Source organism: Anser brachyrhynchus (assembly GCF_964034855.1).
Source record: "Anser brachyrhynchus genome assembly, chromosome: W".
Taxonomy (NCBI): domain Eukaryota; kingdom Metazoa; phylum Chordata; class Aves; order Anseriformes; family Anatidae; genus Anser; species Anser brachyrhynchus.
In genome coordinates this window covers 23208071-23222626 of record NC_137704.1, presented here as the reverse complement: position 1 = coordinate 23222626, position 14556 = coordinate 23208071, and the positions used below count along the sequence as shown (strand labels likewise).

General features: G+C 43.1%; 2 protein-coding genes across 18 annotated transcripts in view; both read right to left on the bottom strand.

Moving 5' to 3' along the window:
* The window catches only part of LOC308184746 (ubiquitin-associated protein 1-like), a 92752-nt gene that overhangs the window by 3692 nt on the left and 74504 nt on the right, over positions 1 to 14556 (bottom strand). For 2 of the 15 annotated variants that reach the window (XR_013942896.1, XR_013942900.1), the window contains exons 8-10: positions 11813 to 12558; positions 7099 to 7167; positions 4057 to 4428 (exon numbers count right to left, since the gene is read on the bottom strand). The exons of 1 other annotated variant lie outside the window; for it this stretch is intronic. Coding sequence is in view for 5 of the 14 variants with exons in the window: in XM_080572180.1 (XP_080428306.1) it covers positions 12418 to 12558 (141 nt within the window). In the remaining 9 variants the exon portion in view is untranslated. Of the gene's footprint in view, positions 1 to 4056; positions 12559 to 14556 lie in introns of those variants that run through there. 12 more of the 15 variants (XM_080572180.1, XM_080572181.1, XR_013942897.1 and 9 more) reach the window with 11 other exon arrangements.
* Positions 1 to 14556, bottom strand: part of LOC308184771 (ubiquitin-associated protein 1-like) — a 73986-nt gene that overhangs the window by 32224 nt on the left and 27206 nt on the right. The window lies entirely within an intron of this gene.

Genomic DNA, 14556 nt, shown 5'->3' with positions numbered 1-14556 from the left:
TATGTACCCAAGGCAGGGACTAACTTGTTGGGAAGGGATTTGATGATGAAATTGGGCATTCAAATAGTAAATTGTTAGACTGGAATAACAGTGTTATTAATGGGGTGCTCTCAGACCCTGGGAGCAAAGATATATTTGCCTTTGAGTGGAAAGACCCTGAAATGGGGGTGGAAGCAGCAGTACAGATGGGCAGTTTTACCTCAGGGGTTTACAGGGCCACCAATTTATTTGGGCACGTTCTAGAAGAAATTTTGGAGCAATTCCAACCTCCAGAGGAGGTGTTACTGTTACAAAATGTGGATGATCTTTTATTGTCAGGACAGGAGAAAACAGTTGTGAAGGAAGCCACTAACAAGCTATTCAACTTTCTGGGAAAGCAGGGCTTGGGAGGACTGGAAAATAAATTAAAACTTGTAGAAAGAGAAGTCAAGTATTTAGGGCATCTAGTGTCTGAGGGGGGATGAAGAATAAATCCAGAGAGGATTCAGGGAACTGTTGAGCTACCCCTACCCAAAACTAAACAGAACTAAAAAGTCTTAAGAGAGAGAGGTTTTTAAGGAATGAGGAGTCACAAAGTCCAAAGGAAAACAGATCTTCCCTGAGGGAAGAGAAATGCTGAATAAAGTGCTAATGAGGCAAATATTAACTGTTTTACATCAAGAGGGTCATTGGGGAATTCAAGCAACGTGTGACACTGTGCTATGGAAATATGTATGTGTAGGAATACATATATACTCTGGCTGAACAAGTATGCAGGAGTTGTGTAGTATGTCAAAAGGTAAATAGGAAAATTATCTGCAGTCAGCCCAAAGAGGGTGCGAGAACCAGGAATTCAATGCTTCCAAAGTGTACAGGTGGATTTTACAGAACTCCTTAGAGTAGGTAGATTTAAATACTTGTTAGTCTTGGTCGATCATTTGTCAGGGTGGGTGGAAGCTTTCCCTTCAGTACCTGCTACTGCGAACATAGTAAGTAAAGTAATTCTAGAACAAATAACTCCCAGGTATGGAATTGTTGAAGATATTGACTCTGATCAAGGAAATCACTTTATGTCAGAAATATTGCAAGGGCTAATGTGGACTCTAGGAATTAAGTGGAAATTTCACACTCCTTGGCATCCTTCCTCTTCTGGAAGGGTGGAGAGGATCAGACAGTAAAGAAGCAATTGACTAAATTCTGGAAACTCAGCTTCCCCAAACAAAGTGCTTACCTTTGGCACTTCTCCGAATTCAAACTGCACCAAGAAAAGATGTGGGAGTTTCACCATATGAAATATTATTTGGATTGCTGTACATGGACAAAGGGAATGAATTACCTCAAAATGAGATAAAAGATGCTTTTCTTAAGAACTATATACTCGGGCTGTCGTCCTCTTTGTCATCTCTCAGGACCCGTGGACTGTTAGCTCAAACCCCACCCTTGGAAGCCCCGATCCATCCATTCCGAGCAGGAGACTGGGATCTGATGCGAACATGGAGAGAACTGAAACTGCAACCTGAGTGGGACGGACTGTTCCAAGTGCTCCTGACTACCGAGACGACAGTAAGAACGGCTGAGAAAGGGTGGACTCATACCTGGGTAAAAGCATCAGTTAACCCTGATACCTGAGAGACTGCATTAACAAAGACTTTTAAGGTTAAAACTGTTAAAACTATCTATTGTAAACCTTTAACTTCTCCTCAGAAGAATTCTTAATGAATTAATGAGTAAAAGGGATTGAATTACACAGAATTGGAGTGTTTCCAGGGAACACTCCCTGGAAGTGGGAGAAGGCGGGGTATTTAATCCCCACCAGAGGAATCCTTATCAGTTTGTGATTTTTATTGTTTTTCTTAATTATTATTTCTTTATTATTATAGGGGTGTATATATACATAGAAATGATGTATTTTATCTTAGTAATACCTATTCTCAATGGATTAGCGATAGGATGGAGGGAAAAATTCAGCATTTCCAATTAATCCAGAACATCTATCGAGTTCTATCTCGAAATAATTGTTGGATTTGCACCCAGATGCCTAGAAAGACTGAAAAGGCCTTGTCCCTGATTGCTATTTCCAGCAGCAACTGTGTCTGGATTCTCTAGATTTCTAAAAACGACAGATCATAGTCCCGGGAAGGACTAGATTTTGAAGTTGAGCTCCCTACACATAATCCTGGCTACAATATACTGTGTTATCAAAAGTGCCTTTTAAACAACATTGATAGAAACTCAGGGGACAATAGTACTGACCCTGGGTGTATTAATATTATCCATGAAGTAGGGAATAATCCATACTGTACCGAATATGGTAGCCACGGGAATGCTAATATACATAATGCTCACCAGGTACAACATGAGAATCCTGTAACCGGATGGCCTGTCCCAAATGGCAAGGGGTGGTACTGGCTATTTGGGTTGCCCCTAGGATGGAAGAGAGCTTGCACCCTGGGTGCAATAATTCCAAATGTAACTATTATTGAAGACCCACAAAGCCAAAGCCCCCTTGAGACCACACGCAGAATTAAGCAGACTCTAGATAATCCTCTAGTAAAATCCTCTGGCATTTCATAGTTTTGCACGGTGTTTTTTACCTTGGTTAGGGGTGAGTGAATTAGAAAACACCATTGTAAATATCTCAGCTATAATTGAAGAACTAGAAAATAAGTCTGGATGCAAGAAAAAGGCGATAAGTTTGCAAAAATAGTACTCTGGAATTGAATGGTATTAAATTTATTAATAACCTCACAAGGAGGAGTGTGCACTGTCATTAATGCTAGTTGCTGTATATATGTAGATCAAATGGGACAAATTTGACTGATCTCAAAAATATTTGGGAAAAAAAAAAAACAAACAAAAAAACAAGATCCTACATAGAGTGGCTCGAGATGACACTTCCTGGGGATTTAGAAACATTTGGGAGAAACTAACTTTGTGGTTATCTGAATAGAATTGGCTCAAACAACTATTTGTTGGTATTGTAATAATAATGGCATTGTATATCTATCATCCCCCGTGACATCCACAGAAAAATATTGCACCTTAATGTTGGAAAAACTCAAGAGTGCGGTATGTGAAGAGGTACAAAAAAACAATAGGAGTAAGAAAAGAAGAGTAAGGAGTACGGAGTAAGAGGAGTAAGAAAAGAAATTGTGAGAAACTAAGTTGTGGTTTTGCAGTAGAATATGTTTTTGAAGTAGAGTGTGTTTTTGCAGTAGAAAACTAACCTTCTGTATTCAAAGGTAGTTGTGTAGTCATAACAAGGAGAAATGCTAAGTAGATAAGTGGACAGTAGAAGGCCTCACTGTTCCAAAATAAGGTAGAAGCTTGAGAAAAACAGGATGAGCAGTGTGAGAACAGTAAAACAAAGGTCACAAGTTCTCAAAACATAAGAAAGGAGAAAAAAAAGGGAAAAAGGAGAAATTAAAGGGTTGATCAAAAATATTGTACATATATAGTATAGAGGGGCGTCGAGTAGCTTGTGAACCTGTAGTACTCAGCCGATGAGGAAACAGGGGAGGTGATCAGGTGTCGGGTAATAGGGAATAAAAGGTTATGATATGTTTACTATAATGCGCTCCTAATTGGCAGGACGCCCGCCATGGTAATCGCGAATAAAATAGCTTCACAGAAGATCCTGTCTGAAGAAAATTATTATTTTTTTTTTTTCCTCACACAGCTGCACACGCTGTATTGCCAGATAACACACAAGTTCATAAAGCCGCATAAGAGCCATAAGCTGTAGTAGTTTTCTGGCAGAGAATGCAATTATACAAAGCAACCTTTATTATTATTATTATTATTATTATTATTATTATTATTATTTATTGTATTTGAGATTTTTTCTTGCTAATTGTTGGTCACACCCTTCCATTATTTGCCCCTTGTAGCAGGCAATCATTTTCTGGCCAGCAGAATTCTGACAATCATGCCAGGCCTCCCAGCAGCGGGTGAATAACTTAAGACTTCTGGGTATATTTCACAGCATGACCTTGCTTTGAGCAATGCAATTAGCTTGGACTTCCCATATCAGTTTCTCTCCTTCTGTTAGCGTAGCAACCACATAACCACCAAGTGATTCTATGAAGGTGCTTTATTCAGCGCTGGAAGCCGGGGCAGGTGCCCAAATCTGGCTTCAAGTCCCGTTACTTCCCAGCCATTATTTATACATTCAACATTACGTAAGGCATACATATTCATTACAGGTTGCAACATCAGCCTCGCATTCCATTCTAATTAGCTCTCCTCCCCTTTGCACATGCGTGGTGCTCTCTGGTGGTCGTCCAGGTGGTCGTCCAGATGAAGTAAGGAGTCTTCCTCTCCGCTAAACTTTTCACCTTTCTCACTCGACGCATGCTCCCTCCGCTCCTTGGTTCTGCTTCAACTCATTTCAGCACTTCCAGGCCCTTATCCAAGGTCAGGTTGTATCTGTTCCCTCCCAGGGTTCCCCTTCAAAGATTCATTTGACTGTTCAGTATACTCCCTAAGTTTCCCAGTATACATAGATTATTTGATAATATACTCCCTAAACTTCCCAGTATACATAAATTAATTGATAATGTAAGTACATTTGGCAATGCTTAATTATACTGTATGACCCATCAGCTAAGAGACATTAATAAAACATCCATTCGATTCTCCCCAACGCTAACATTTCCCCCCTTTGAAAATACTTCACTCATACCAAGAGCAAGTATTTTCATTACTATTAGGTTGAATCAGGTTAGTAGAGGTTAGTAAGTATAACTTGATATAGAGATTAGTAAGTATAATCTTAACGCATCTTCGTTAGTCTACTATCTTATTGATTCCTCTATGCCTGCTTGTTAACGCTAGTACTATAGGATGGGGGTGGAGTAAGTGGGATAGGGTGTTCTGGGTGATTCCCAGTAAGGACTCTCATTATTCGGCGATCCCATGCACTACTCCTAACTATTTCTCCCTTCACACACGAGAACATTACTCCCATTGCAGCGAATACAATTAGCAGCAGCACAATGCTTTGTAGGAGGGACTTGAGCCATCCTTCCAGATGAAGGCCTAGTCCCTCAAAGGTTGCTCCCAACCAATTTTGCTCAGCTTCTTGCTTTTCTTCCTCTAGCTCATGTTCCACATGAGCTAGTTGGGATATGTCATTTTCCACATCTGTAGTTACATTTGGAATATGTACACAGCAATGATCAATTCTGCCTTTCAAATATCCACACACCCCATGCTCTTTTAACAAAAGCGTGTCCAGAGCCATTCTGTTTTGCAGGGTCATTTTGGTTGTGGCCTGTAATTGTAAGTTTAAATCTTTGAACCCCTTCTTGGTTACCTTTGCCAACCTGTTTACCGGTAACATGTATATTCGGGTTCGGTTCAGGAGACTCATAAGGTTTTCCATACATGATTTCATAGGGACTTACTGACATCCCACTTCCTGGCTTTATTCTAATTCTTAGCAAAGCTATTGGTAAGGCCTGTGGCCACTGTATCTTAGCTAATTGTTGGTCACACCCTTCCATTATTTGCCCCTTGTAGCAGGCAATCATTTTCTGGCCAGCAGAATTCTGACAATCATGCCAGGCCTCCCAGCAGCGGGTGAATAACTTAAGACTTCTGGGTATATTTCACAGCATGACCTTGCTTTGAGCAATGCAATTAGCTTGGACTTCCCATATCAGTTTCTCTCCTTCTACTTTCAGATGGTTGCAACTTCTCCAGCCATGAAACTGTAGCTGCAGGAGAGATTCCTGCCAAGACCAGCCACACACTGAACCGCACAATGTTTAAAGCGCTTAAGAAACATAAGCTAGGGCAGCTGAGCTAGTCTTCATTAGTGCTGATGTCTGTGCAGGACAAAGATACAATGCGCAAGATAGCTGGAGTTCTGCCAAATGAGCTTGTGAATGATTCATTTTTCTGTGGTAGCAGTTGCAGCCCCTAGCCCCAAGGATACTGACACTTCCCAACTTCTTAGATACTGACCTGGGAATAAATGCAGCAAGCTCTGCTCTCAGCTGGAGAACAATTATTAATACAAGATCTACTTAAAAATAACTGCATCCATTTCAGTTTTAATCAGAGTTTCAGGTCACATTTTATCCAACAGCATCCCACATCGTGATGGAAGGTGAGGTTCCACTTGGCCTGGGCTACACACTGCTGCTGTTTCTCATGTGCAACCTGGCAGACCTGTAGCCAGGCAGCAGTTGGACAAGCCCTATGACCTGATGCGAAATAATCCCTTCCCTCTCGTTTCTCTGTAAAATGGGCTATTATGCCTAATCAGTGAGGTGCCCAGCTCACCATTCATCTTCATGACTGTTAAATGCAACACAAGAAGTGTCTGGAACACAGCTCAGTACATTGTAAAACTGTACATCAGATCACCAGTCTCTATACCTAACCCTTAAAAAGCTAACCTGTGTAGAAAGGTGAGAGCAGGAACGTTATACATTTTTATTTTCTGAAACCAGTATATTAGCTGTAATTTCACCAACAGAAGAAGAAAGAAAAGAAAAAAAAAAGGAGAGGACTAAGTTAACCTCAGTATTTAGAGGTATTGAGCTTTGCTGTCTATAAGGGTCAGAGCTTCAAGAAGGAAACACTGATTAAATGTACTGTAGCTTGGAAAACGTTTTTTTGCACTGCTGCAGTATATAAAACATGCTGAACGTCTCCAACCTGCTGCTCCTGTTGTTCCCTAAACTTTCCTTTTGCCTTCCTTCCCAGGATTTTCAGAATTTCGTCACCAAGCTAGATGAAATCCTGGTACTGAAGTCGAAATGTATCCAAACCATGCGAGCCCAGCTTCAGCTCTATGTAGCCTCTCCTAGTGCTGACACATCCCTGCAAACACCTCCACCAGTTTAGACCTGCTGTGCTTAAACATGCACAAGAACAGTTTTGGAAACAGCCAGCTAGTGTTTCACCACACTTGGTGCTGCAGAGCGTGGGTGGGAAGGGGCTAGCTTTTGGTTTGATGGTTTGTGATTAGTGCATATTTTAGCTAATGATGGAGAGAATTCTGAGTAAATAAGAGATGATTACTTGGCAACATGAGCTTTGTATTACCTTAATACCAATAAGCCACGTTCTTAAGAATAACAGCTCAGAAGTGCTTAAATATCTCACCAAGCGGCAGGCAGTCCTGTCCACAGTATCCACAGCAGCTTCTCACATGTTAGAGGCACTTCTGTGCTGCTAAGAAAATGAGGGGGAAAGAAAAAAAAAAACAACACTTTGAAGTCAGACTCAGGTCTGAACAGAAATGTTCAAAAGCTATCCAGAAAAGCGTTTGCAAACAGAAGTGAAGAAACAGCTTAAGTACACTAACTAGACCAAAAGTAAATGAAAATCAAGGCAGGATAAGATGTTCTGGTGCTTTCAGAAGGAAGGCTACTGGAGCATTTGTTCTTTGTGTGGGGCTAACACTCCAGACCTTCTGAAAAAGATCACTGAAGTCACAAGTAACGAGCGGCTGAGTACAAGGGACTTTGTACCACAGGTTCATCTAGCGTGTTAATAAGCATATTGTTTTCACGCAGGTGTCAAGAGTAAGAAGACAAAAGCTCACCTTCTACAAGCCATGTCTGAGCTCTGCTCAGCTGCAGAGTGCTCGTGGTCTGGGTTGACAATTGATTTATCACATCAGAAGAGTGCAGTTATAGGCAGTGGGATTTAAGAAGCTGACAGTGCCGTTACACCAAACTGGTAGTTGAGTCAAGAACTACAGAATGATCAGCTGGAACCCTCCAAAATCTCTGCTGCTGCATGTACCACAGATGAACCACAAAATAAGGCCACTTGCTGAAGCCACAAGTGACCTTGAAACATGCTTGGCTAAAACAACACTCTGCAAGTGTTTCCACTCCAAAATTAGGGCTGCCACAACATATTCGGCCATCACAGTGTTTCCTCAGTAATGGCTGTAGTAGCTCAATAGCCACAAATGCTAAGGGTAAGGGAACGCTGCTGTCTGACCAGCTGCAAATTTCACCACCTGCTTCTACAGCTACCCCCAGGAGCCAGGTTTGGTGGCAGCAGCACAGTGGTCGCAGTTACACAGCTCTCTTGGTTGTGTATTTGATGCAAGGAACATCACACAGCATAGCCCTGGGGAACAGGAGTGTAAGGGAAGGAGTGACAATTGTACCTGAGGAAGAAAGTCCTACATCAGGGCCCTGATCTTTGAGGGGGGGTATTTAGTCCTTCTTGCTCCTGAGATGTAACCAGGCTCTGCGTTTAGAGACCTCAAGATGGTTCCTGTGTCCCGGCTCCAGGCCACCAGCAAGTCACAGCTGAAGCAAGGCCTCCCAGTAACATTTCAAGAAGCCTCCCTTGCTTAGAGAAATGAGGCATTCAGGAGCAAGACTCAGCCTCAGTGCCCCTTCTCCTGGAGACGGGGATAGCTTTCCCATGCATAAGGTGAGGAGAACACATGGCAGCTGGTTAGTCCTCATGTCTTCTGAAAGCACAAATAGATGTGAGCACTTGCAGTAGTTCCCACGGCCCTTGCTCAGTGAGCACACAGAAGTGAGGCAATCACAGAGCTGCTGAGCACTTTCACAAGTTAGCTTGGAGCTGAGGAAAAGGTGGGACTGCAGGATGTATTCACAGGTCACGAGAAAGTGAGAGGTCCTGCCAGCAACGCAGTGCTAGTTGGGTGGAAAGAGAGGGAAAACTTTCCCTGCATGTACATTTGACATTGACATTTGGGACAGGGGGAGTGATTCTACTTTAACCCAGTAGAGGACTTATTTAAAGAGGAGCTCAGCAAAAGTACGTTCAGTCTTTACCCGTCTCTTACCCAAGCCAGTCATCTCTAAAGCGGCACACACGGGAGAACTTTTCACACAACACCATGGTGCCATGTCCTAACCTCAGTGTTTTCAGAGGAGCTGTAACAAGACAGATGAGCAACCAAAAATTTCCATCAGCAGAGGAAATCTGAGTTAACCCAGCTACCAACCTGGAGCCACCTGTGCAGTTCCTGTCTTGTCTGCCCTGAAAAACATGAGCAAGCCTGACAAATCTGAGCCCCAGCACAAGTCCCCAGAAACTGCTTGGTCCCTCACAGAATGGCTAGGAACACTGAAAAACATCCATTTGAAACAACAACAAGAAGTCTTTTTAAAACTGGAGCCATCCAGGTAACCCATGAGGTTGTACCTTGTTTGATACAAGATTTTATTATCAATCTGTTCTCAGAATACTGCATTCCCTGCTGCATGTGAGGCTCTACTAAAATAAAAGCAGCTCTGGCTGTGAAAATTCACCTATCCTTAGCAGTAGCAGTGCTACTGACACCATTGAACTGCTGCATGCCCAGGAGATACCAAAACTGGGCTCGTAGCATGCAACAGAAACTACCAGCGCTGTTATTGAAAGCGGTACCATTTTTCTCTCCACTCTTAGGGTTATTACCTAGATGCTGCTTAAACTCCTGTGAAGGTGTGCTAACAGTGTTTCAAAGTGTCATCTCCTCCCAGCTGTTTGCACTGACACCTGAAACAAATGGTTTTCTTTTCAACGTGAAGAATGTATGTGAATTTTGTTTGTGTTGCTGTTACAGCAGTCTTTTCAGAAGATTTTTGAGGGACTGGCCTCGTACAATCAAATACAGAAGTAAAATGGATTCACTTTTGTATGCAAGTGCAACAAAGACTATTAATGTTCATGGCAGAAGCTTGATATTTTATTTGAATAGTTTACATTATTTAAAATAAAATTCAATTTACTACAGAACTCTGGCAAAATCTGTTCTAAAGTAAATGTGATCAAAATGACTAAAAAATGTTTGATTGTAAAAGATCAGCTAGGGTTGGGAATTCGCACGAGATGCCCATGGCCCCTGGCCTGTTGTTCCACATTTCAGCAGCTCGCCCTCCAGCTCTCAGGTGCACAGGGTCTGGCAGAGCCCAGCAGGCACCATCGGGCAGCACAGTTTGGGCTTTGCCTCTACACTTCTCATCCTGACACCCAGATCTCGGCATTCAGCAGCAGCTAGCACAGAGGCAGAACAGCCTCTGACAAAGCTAAGACACCTGAGTGCCATTCACTAGGTATGTAAATCAATCTGCTGATTTGGGAACCTAAGGGAAAGCAAAGGTCTCAAGACTGACCAGGAAAAGTCATCTTCTCACCACCTAGAAGCAGAGGAGAACCCCAGCCTCATCCCCCACCACTTCCAGACTGAGCTTTGTTCATGCCTTGACATGAAACAATAGTAGCAGAGTAACTAACAGCATGTGGTGTCTAAAACATCCAACACTCATCACATTTTGCTACCACACTTGGTTAATCCCCACTCCCTGTCACTACTGCACAGATTCATGTCTCTGCTCTCACTTCTAAAACAACCTCTGTAAGCAAAGTGGTTATTGTAGTGTGGTCCCAGTGACTGTGAAAAAAAAAATAATACACATTAACCAAAGAGATGATTTTATTCAGAGGTTTGGTCTAAGTAGTTTTGTTTCTTCGCTGGCAAGACTTCTTGCCTGTTCAGGACTGCCTAGTACCAGACAGGAACCTGTTTGGATATTAACTCTGAGAAACCAGAAACAAGCAACACAACCAAACGCTCACAGCAGTAACAGTAAAGCAGGTTTATTGTTGTTTTCCAGCTTTTCTGACTGATCAGAACTCCATTTCCTTGTTTCAAACTGTCGCATTTCTCACCTGGGAAGGAAAGCTGGGCACCTGATTAACCTGAACCCCCAGAGGCAGCCCAAACTAGACATTAATTGCTGACCATCAGCTGGTAAATGTCCTTCTTGGACAAGCTCTTCTCAGCCCCAGCACTGGAAGCTGGTGAAGCTCAGTGCTACAGGATACAACACAAGGAAGTCTGCCCTGGTCCTGCTCATCATTCATCTCCAGATCTCTTAGATACTTACAGCTACATCTCTCCTCAACATCATTTTGTTTTAACTAAAGGTATGTAATTAACATTGTTGTGCTCCTCACAGAATTCCCGGAGTTAACACCAGCCCCAGAGGAGATGTTCTGGCTGTACGAAGTTAATAGCATAATGGAGACTGATGTCATCTCCTTCAGGGTCCTGATGAACTACAAAACCTCCTACTGAAAATCTGAACCAAGGCAAGGAGCTGAGCTGTTTTCCCCTCCCAAAGTCCGATGCTCCCAGCTCCATGCTCTGATATGAGTTTGGATCCCTAGGCTTGTTTCTTTGTTTTGTTTTGTTTTGTTTTAATAAAAAACAAGAATAAGCCACAGAAAAAAAAAGCAGCACCTTCCACCACTGCAGCCACCTGCCTGGAGACCTCTGGTAGCTCTGCCCAACACAGACCATGTTCGTGCATGCCCACAGGAGCAGGCAGCACCTAGGCTTGCAGGATCTAGCAAGTTCTTCATGTGCTGAAGCCAAAGAGCATGAGAGATGGGAACCATGCCACTGGGAGCTACATTTGAGGGTTTTATTAGTTGTTCTTCTGCAGAATCAAAATATTTAGCAAATTACTTTAAAGATTCCTCAAGACTGATGATATTTTATGTATTTAGAACTTGAACAATGTACAACATAATACTCGGTACTATCAAAAACAACCCAAAACCTGATTTCTAGTACTAGATGTTATGTAATTCTACAGCAGTGTGGAAAATGGAACTAATGCAGTGAGTATATTTGTTTTAAAGAAAGTGCTTGAAAGAAACCTCCTGCATCACACTGAGTATTATTTAAAACAAAAGATGATCGATTTCCTAGCAGAACATTTTCTTAAATATCCTACAAGCCTGGGGGATTAAGAATACTGAGCCCCAGCTCTCTGTCTTTGGGTTCAAGAACCAACAGAAGTTGCAGGTCCAGGTCGAGTTCACAGCTTACCTGTTCCAAGCTCCACCGCTCAGCATTGGACACTCGTGTCTGGCAGAAGTGTTGGATGCATGGGTTAAAAAAAATCACAAGAGGAACAGCTTCTCTTTATGCATAGCGACAGTTTCTGATCCAGTGTTTTTACTAAGTTATAGGCTAACTTTCAACCAAAAAATTAAATTCCATTGCACTAAAGGTCAAATTTAACCAGTTAATTTGGACTGTGACACAGTCAAGTAATTCAGTACAAGCAGACACCATGAAAGCAGCTTCAAAGAACCAAAGTATCCTAGGTTTCAGAACCAACTTCATATTCCAACTCCACTGCAACAGTGGGGGGAACCACTCCGGTCTCTGCCTATGTACAATTCCAGTAGCGGCTGGGCAGTTTTAAACTCTCTGTGGCCAAGCTGGAGAAAAAGGAAACTTAGGAAAGGACACTTTAAAAATTTAATTTAAGAAAGTTGTCTCCCAGTGGAAAGAGAAATGCTGGAGTGATGCATGCAGGTAGGCTTGCTCAGTCACTCTCCCATGTGTGTGAAAAGCTGGACTCCTTCCTGCCGAGAGCAAGTCACATTGGATGTAAAGTTGGCATGGGAGATCCCAGGAATGTGTTTTCAGCTGGCTCCTGCACGGGCCATTAGATCTTCCAAAGCATTGTGTTGGTCACTGTTATGTAATAATAAGACCTCCTTAATGTCTTTTGGTTCAAAGCCCATTTCTTTAAATTGACTCATTAGTTGGAGAAGTTCTATGATCTGAAAGAGACAGACGATTATTTGCAAGAGAAAAGAAGATCAGGGCTCAGTCTTACTCAGAGCTGGGGTTTAGCACAGAGACGGTCTTCAGTGACCGGGCACCCCATGGGGACAATCCCACTCCCATGCACAGTCCATACACACTCAGTTTGAAGCAAATCCACTCCAACAAGAGTCAGCAGGGCTCTGCATGCAGCAGCCCTCTGGGCCCCACTTTCAGTTCCCAGCATTTGTAGTCCTGCATCTCCCAAACCCTCTTCAGTAAACACACCAAAGCCTAGTCTGGGGTAGTCTCTCTCAGTAGAAATTAATCAGCCTGGCCCAATTCAAACTCCCAGAAAGGTTGATTAATATCACTTTGCTCCCCCATCCAGCAGCTCTAGCTGCATATGAAGTTTTTTCAAGTTACTTTGACTTTGGGAACAGTACAACAGCCCTCACTATAAAATGACTCTTCAGATCTAGGGCAAAATGGGGCTATTATGAAAAATCCTACTGGACACTTGTACTGGGTCTGGCTGGGATGGAGTTAACTTTCCCTGCAGCAGCCCATACAGTGCTGTGCTCTGCACTTGTAGCTAGAACAGCACTGGTATCACACCAGTGTTGTGTCTATTGCTGCACAATATTGGCACCGCATCAGGACTTCCTCCAAGGCCCCCAGAGCCAGCAGGCTGGGGGTGGGCAAGAGGTGGGGAGGGGACATCACATAGCTGACCTAAACCAACCAAAGGGATAGTCTATAGCATGTGATGTCACACAGCAATAAAAGCTGGGAAAGGGGAAGGATAGTTTCTTCTCCCCCTCTTCTTCTGAGGAGGGCGAGTAAGAGTGCTGTTGTGGTGGAGTTCAGCTGCCCAGCGGGGTAAAGCCACCACAACACCATGTGCTATACTACTAACACCAAACAAATCCTTCCCAAGCTCTTAAAACAGTGACAACTAGTAAATCAACTCAAATTTTTACGAACCCTCTGCTACTTACAGTGCCTCCACTCCAGAGGGGAAAACCAGGTTAAAACAGACAACCAGGAGAGCAGTCATTTCCAATTTGGGGGTTAAGCCACTAGCAAATGTGTTTCCAAAACAATGTCACTTCCCTTATCTTCACACTGTTGTTCCTCTGTTTGGAAGCTCATCAGTAGCTATATGTGTATGTGGGGGGGGAGGGGGGGGGGGGTGGGAAGGAATTCCCAGGGAGCTTTGTGCTGTTTCGCACCTCCCTGAGTAGTTACAGATAATGAGGAAAACAGCGGTAGAACCAAAAACTCGAGCAAGGTGGAGATAAAGTAAATTGGCTACAGTGTTAAAGATGAGCTTTGGGCAGTGGCCAATTGCTGGCTGGCTCAAGGCGCGTGTCTGAGGGTCTCTAACCAATTGTAAGACAGATTCGGGCGCATGGACAGCGCGTGGGGCTACGGGGAAAGTATATGTAGTGGTGAAAAATGGCAATAAAGGTCCTGCTGTTGAAGAGCCATCAGGAGTCCGTGTCTTTCATCCCTTCGGGGGGGGGGGGGGGATTGCACCGCCAAAGAATTCCCATTATAACTCTGCACACAACAGGCTGGTGTGGGAATAAAAATGTTGTTTTTGCAGAGTTACATTGTTTAAAGGTAAGGAATGGGGTATTGAGATATGCTTGCAGTGATAAGAAAACTTAGCAGGCGACCTTGTAAAATGCAGACAACCAGACTCCTTAGAACAATTAGGTGAAAATCACAGTGTCAAGTCAAGTCAGATAAGTGAAGAAACATTACCACTTCAAACAGTAAAAAAAAGTCAAAAGAAATTTGAAATTTAACAGGCCGGCAACTGAAGGCCATGCATTGTCTGTGAAGCATCAGATAGGTTGTGAACCTGGATTACCCACTCCAGTGGGGAAACAGGGGAGGGTCCTGTCATCAAACAGTACATAAACTGTGTTTTGGAACCAGTAGGTGCGCTCCTGCTTGTGGGGCGCCCGCCATTGCAATCGCGAATAAATTACTACTTCACTGAG